The 6,000-nt window shown below is 57.8% G+C and overlaps 1 protein-coding gene across 4 annotated transcripts in view; it reads right to left on the bottom strand.

Annotated features, from left to right (window-relative positions):
- SIL1 (SIL1 nucleotide exchange factor) overlaps positions 1–6,000 on the bottom strand; it is a 220,915-nt gene continuing 214,915 nt past the window's right edge. For all 4 annotated transcript variants that reach the window (XM_041763602.1, XM_041763604.1, XM_041763603.1 and 1 more), the window contains exons 8-10: positions 2,992–3,088; positions 2,403–2,567; positions 1–524 (exon numbers count right to left, since the gene is read on the bottom strand). In XM_041763602.1, the coding sequence (XP_041619536.1) occupies positions 168–524; positions 2,403–2,567; positions 2,992–3,088 (619 nt within the window). In that variant the 3' untranslated portion in view covers positions 1–167. The remainder of the gene's footprint in view (positions 525–2,402; positions 2,568–2,991; positions 3,089–6,000) is intronic.

Raw genomic sequence — 6,000 nt, 5'->3', positions numbered from 1 at the left:
TGGCCCTCATACCTCCATTTAATGGCCAAGCCAGCACGGCCCAGATGGTGTGCAACCCCAGTAGGGAAGTCCTCCCTCCTGGCCAGTGTACCCCGAGAAGCCCACCCCAGCTGGTGCCCGCCAGCCTCACTGATGTCCCAGTCCGGTCCCTGCGTTAGGGAGCAGCCTCATCTCAGCTCCTTCAGTAAGCTGTTGATAGAGCCCAGCAGCTCCCGGAAGTATCCCTCATCCTCGCCATCTCGGAGCTCCAGGGCGGCCAGAGCCTGGTACTCAGCCTGCAGGCTGACCAGCATCCTGCTGAGCTGGGGGTCCTGGTGGTAGCGGTCCCGGCAGGTGGCCAGGAGGGCGCCCAGCGTCTGTAGCACCTTTTCTCGGGCATCGTGCTCAGGGAGTGCCAGGAGGTGGGCGGTGATCTCACACCAGCCTTGCTCCCGCAGGCCGGGTAGCAGGTGCACCTGGCGATACTGCTGCAGCTTCTCTGGGGACGACTCTTGGGTCAGTTCAGCCTCCTCCTCGGCAAACATCTGCCATCCGCACATGCGGGCACCAGGGATGGGGGTTGGGGGAGAGAACACAGAGAGCAGTCAGCGCTGCCACTCACACAGGAGGGCATGGGGCTCACCAGCTGCCTGCCCTGTCTTCCTCCATACTTTTGGGGTGCAAAGGCCCAGCGTGGAGAAGACTAGCTAGATTCATGGCTTCACACGTGTTCACCCACCCATAGGTCTGTCCATCCATTTATCAGAAACAACTGTGCAATATGCCACAGAAACCAAAATGTGCTGAGAAACCCAGGCGGAGCCATGATCCTTGCCCTCAAGGAGCTCAAGGTCTAGCAGAATGAAAATTACTGAATGATTCCTGAATAGCAGGATACATTTAGTTCAGCAGTGTACTGTGGAGGCAAGCAGTCTGGGTTCAAATTCCTGCTCCACCACTGATGGCCAAATGGCCTTGGGCGGGCACTGCGTCATCTCCTTTGTGGACCTCAGGACCTCCAGGAGCACACACCGGGGCAGCGAGCACACACAGCACACCGGGGTAGCTGTGAGGGGACAGGGGACATGCCAGTGTCAGTGCACCTGCCACTCCAGGGCTGGGACAGCAAAGAGACACCTCGTGCACCAGGAAGAGGTCAGTCTCTCCTGGGAGAGGCCAAGCTGACACTCACGTCCCTCTCCAGGCCTGCTAGCCTGTTGCCAGGAAGTTGACTGGGCCCAGGCCCAATTAACTGGATGTGAGCAGCACACGGCTGCCTGCTGTTTGGGGTTTCTGCAGCTTGGAGAGAGAGAAAGAGAGGAAAAAGGAGGGAAAGAGGGAAAGAGGGAGGGGGAGATACAAGCCAAAAGAATGGAAGGTGAGGTCGGCCCAGAGAGAGGGGGGCATGTGCGCAGCAGTGAGTGGGCCTGGAGGCAGCACCGCACAGCTCTGATCCCCGGTCCAGGGCAAGGGCAGGGCAGCCTGGGCCCCAGACCCCACACTCAGCAGTGGTGCCCGCGGCTGCCCAGCCTTGCACCACAAACCCACAGTCACTGTTCCAGGGAGAGTGTGGCCAGAGAGAGCCAATGAGAAAGCCCTGCTGCTGCTCTCTGGAGCCACGGAGTCAGGACCTGGACCCGGCTGGGTCTACACTCCCCAGAATCAGGACATTTTTTAGGCTCACAAAGACCGAAGTGGGTTGGGCTACTTTGGTAGGCAAGTCTCCTCCCGGGTGGCAACAACAGGGGTCCCAGGCCCCCGAGGGCACACATTCTGAGCCCTTGCCCAGAGCCAAAGCTCCCAGAGGAGGCACGTCCAGGTTTCTAGAATCTTGAGATTCAGCATCATTGCAGCCTCTGGCTGAGTGGTGCTCTGGCTGCTTCACAGGCCCCCAGACACAGCCACTCTGCTCCACAGGCTCCCTGTCACCCCACCTGCTCCCTGTCGCCCCACCTGCTCCCAGTCACTTCATAGGGTCCCCGTAGCCCCACCGTCACCCCACCTGCTCCCCGTCGCCCCACCCTAGGCTTTAACCAAATGACCTGCCACTCCAGGAAGGGCAGCTCCTGGCCGTTTCTGGTCTTCCGTCCCGTGGCCTCCTCTGTACACCCTGTCCTGGCCCGTTGGCACCTCCATCCTCCCCATCCTCACCAGCCACCAGTTTTTAATTTAGCAGTCATCTTCCCTAAGACACTCCATGGGAAAGCTCTTGTGAATCTTCCCTGAAGTCTCAGAGATTCTAGGTTCAGGCCCCACAGCAGCCCTGTCTGCCCAGCACAGACTGACACATTCTCCTTTCCAGGAGCACCATTAGGAGGATGGAAGGCAGGAGGGAAGATGAGATGCGGGAGGGGCTGGGGTCAAATGGCCAGAAGCAAAATAAAGCGAGGTGACACAGAGGCATGGAAGGTCCAAGCACTCACCTTTTCAGTGACCAGGTCATAAAGCAGAGTGACCACACGCACGGCCAGCACCTCTGTGCCCTTGGCCTGTACCAGGCTCCTGAGGACCTGCAGCCCCCCCAGTTTCAGGAACTGTTGTTGGGCGTAGGGGAAGTGGCGTAGCAGGGAGCACAGTGCAAACAGGACCTGCAGAGAGTGAGGAGACACATGGAGCTGGCCCTGCCCAGGGTCCAGCAGAGGCCCAACTCCTACAGCCCAGCTCCACTCTTCTTGGCCTCACTGGCCACCCTCAAGTACAGCTACACCCTAGATCACAGGTCTGTGATAGCCAGAGGAGAGGTCAGAGACCTTCACCATCACCCAGTGATGGCCCAGACAGGATGCCAGTCTCAGCGGTACCCGAAACTACCATGGTAGCTGAACTGAGACCTCCAGGTGCCCTGCCTGGAAGCTGCCACACTGCCTGAGTTGAGTGGGACCTCTCCCCTCATGCCACCCACCCAGTGGATACACAACCACTCGGATCCCCAAGGGTAAAAGGGGTGAACCTGGTCTTCCAGGTTCCACAGCTATGCTAGGGGCTGGGCAGGAGTAAGAGGCACAAACATACCTTCTTCTTCGCAGTGAGAGGCTGCTCCGTAGCCAGGATGACCAGCAGTTTCTGCAGGGCTCCTCCCTCAATGGCCTCTACTTGGACCTTTGGGTTGCTAGGGAGAGAGCACAGGACAGCATGATACTGACCTTCCCAAATAGCTGGGGGCATGCCGCAACACTCAGCCCCTGGATATGGGTGGGTAGGGGGATGATAACACACCAGTCACACCCTGGGGAAAACTAAGTTGCCCAAGGGAGGCTCCTACTTGGGACAAGCTAGAACACAGCTGGGTAAACAGACAAAGGGCTATACGTCCACTTGGGTACAAAGGCCTGTGGCCCAAACGATAGGGCCAAAGGCTCCCCCCACACTGTCCTATCACCTGGCAGCCAAAGGGGGAGTGATCCCGGAAGGGAAACTACCTTTATTATTTAAAAACCTCCTGATGCTAAAGGTGCTACTCAGTGTCCCGGTGGTGGAAAGCTTTCCCCCACTAACCCCTGGCCTCCACTGCGTCCTCTTCCTTCCATGACCCCAGGCAGTCATACCCTGGGGGGGGCAATTACTAAAAGGTCTGTTCTCCTCTGAGTGGAGCTCCTCTAGGCCACAGGCTGGGACCCAGTACCCTTTCCTTTCCTGGGTGGGGCGCACAGACAACATGCAGTCAATGGTGTGGGAAAAGGACAGGAGGAACAAGCGATATCCAGAGAACCTCTTAAGGTGAGCAGATCCTAGAACAGGACCAGCCTAGATGCTTCCCCACTGTGACAGTAGCTCCCCTAGCATTCAGCACACAGTCCACGTCATCGGGCCCAGGAAAAGAGGGCAAGAATGAATCAACACCTGCACAACCAGGGCCGCACCAGCCAACACGCAGCAACCTGTGACACTCAAAACCTGGAGCTGCCTCTGGAACTCCTTTCCCCATTGTTGTCTGGAGAGAGTGAGAAGGTCCAAACATTCAGGCAAGACTCTCCTGGATGAAACGACAGGGACCTGGCTGGTGAGACCTGCATGGGGCGGGGTACCAGGCAAGGGATATGTCTAGGAACCTCTTGCTTTCCAAGATCACATTAGTGATCAACTAGGGAGCAAGTGCCAAGCACAGGGACCTGTGTGGTTAGGCCCCCGAGGAAGGAGAGAGGCGAAGGCTCCCTCCCTAGACACTTAGGAGGCCTCAGAGAAGAAGGTGGCAGGCTCCTAAAAAAAGCCTGAGGCCAAAAGGAAGGGGAGGGGCCAGACCAGGGGTCACCAAGTAGCTCTCACACTCACCCAGATGGCCCACAAAAGGCACTGAATCGGGGATCCCTGGGTGGCTCAGCGGTTCAGCGCCTGCCTTTGGCCCAGGGCATAATCCTGGAGACCCGGAATCGAGTCCCACATTGGGCTCCCTGCATGGAGCCTGCTTCTCCCTCTGCCTGTGTCTCTGCCTTTCTCTCTCTGTGTCTCTCATAAATAAATAAAATCTTTAAAAAACACAAAAGGCACTGAATCTCCTCTTGGCTCTGGCTGCTTCACCTCAGCAAGGCCATCAGCTCCCCAGAGTCCCAAAAAGCACCTTTCCTCCTAACCCCCACCTGTGGCAAGGGTCCCTCACGGCAGGCACCCTGCACAGGGAGGCAGGTCTGAGACCCAAAGGAAATGGGAGGCATATAACGAGAGAGTTCACAATGCTGCCTGCAGCAGACGGCCTGCAACATAGCAGGTGCTCCGTTAAAGCTGGCCCAGTGGCCTCGTGATGGAGCCTGACCCTAGCAGCCCCCAGCTTCAAGTTCCAAACACAACTTAGCATGCTGAGGCAGCCGTCCTGCTTGATGTGGGAGGCGCCTGAGTCCGTCTGTGTTCTTCTGGCCATAAAGTACGCGCAGGGTAGGTGCCAGCCCGTCCCACTGCAGCTCCCTTGGTGTGTCTGAGGAGCAGCCTGGAGACGAGCTGGGTCTCTGGGGAAGGACGGCTGACAGCTCCCCTCCAGACAGGCAGGTGGGTGCCAGTGCAGGGCCCGGGAGCTACAGCCTACCCCTGCCCCTGCTTCCCCTGCCTGAGAAAGGCAGCTGCTCCATCAAAGTGCGAGCTAATTAGGACTGTGTGTACCGCCACGTGCCTGAGGAACACTCACCCGCGACAGGCAGGGTCTCTTCTAGGAAAAGACGACCATGCTGACAAATTCACACACATCAAAAGCTGCCCCCAAGGAAGGGAGGCTGTGGAGACCCAACCTCACAGCAGCCTCACAGGGAGCACCATCCCTCATGAGCCCTGAGTGGTGGGGACAAGGAGCCCCAGAGAAGCACCTGACGCTTTGTGCTTGTCCACAGATCTGCTGAGAACAAGACTTAGAGCTAACCTCAGAAGACAAGGGGTGTCCTAAGAGACCCACTTAGGCATGCTGGGTAGGGGGGCCCAACCGGCACCACCCAGAGCAGCAGCCCTGTTGTGAACATGAGGCAGTGCTGGGAAAGAGGGGACCCGGGCTCACCCATGTCGCACTTGTTAGGAAGGGGCAGAAGGCTCGAATCCCTAAAGGAACCACAGTACCGACAAGAAACAAAGTACCTGGGCCTAAAGGGGATGGCACAGACCCTGAAGGCAAACCCCTGGGATCCTCCCAACAGAGAATAAACTGATGGGGAGGAAAGACAAGATGCCAAAGCCTGTAAAAGAGGCCCCTCGCTCTCCTTGTCCATAGAAGCCCCAGTGTGAGTCACGGAGGGCCAGATAGCAGTCCGTCCCAGGAAAGATGTCGGGGTGAGCCACTGCTTGGAGGAGCCCCACAGGCAGGACAGGTCTTTGAGGAAGCTCAGCCAGCTCTCGGCCACAGAACAAGCCAGGCTCACAGGGGAGAAGACCCCACCGTCAGACTTTACTTAGAAGTTACAGAATGAATGAATGATATGTAACATTAGGCCAGACCAGGAGGTTCTGAACCTAAGGCCTGTGGTGGTTCTGAGAGACAACAGGAAAGTCTGGGCTGGAAAAGCCAGGAAGGCTAGCCTGGAGGAGAGATGCTGAGGAAGACAGCTCGTG

This window comes from Vulpes lagopus, chromosome 7, assembly GCF_018345385.1.
Source record: "Vulpes lagopus strain Blue_001 chromosome 7, ASM1834538v1, whole genome shotgun sequence".
Taxonomy (NCBI): domain Eukaryota; kingdom Metazoa; phylum Chordata; class Mammalia; order Carnivora; family Canidae; genus Vulpes; species Vulpes lagopus.
This window is presented reverse-complemented; position numbering and strand designations above follow the sequence as displayed.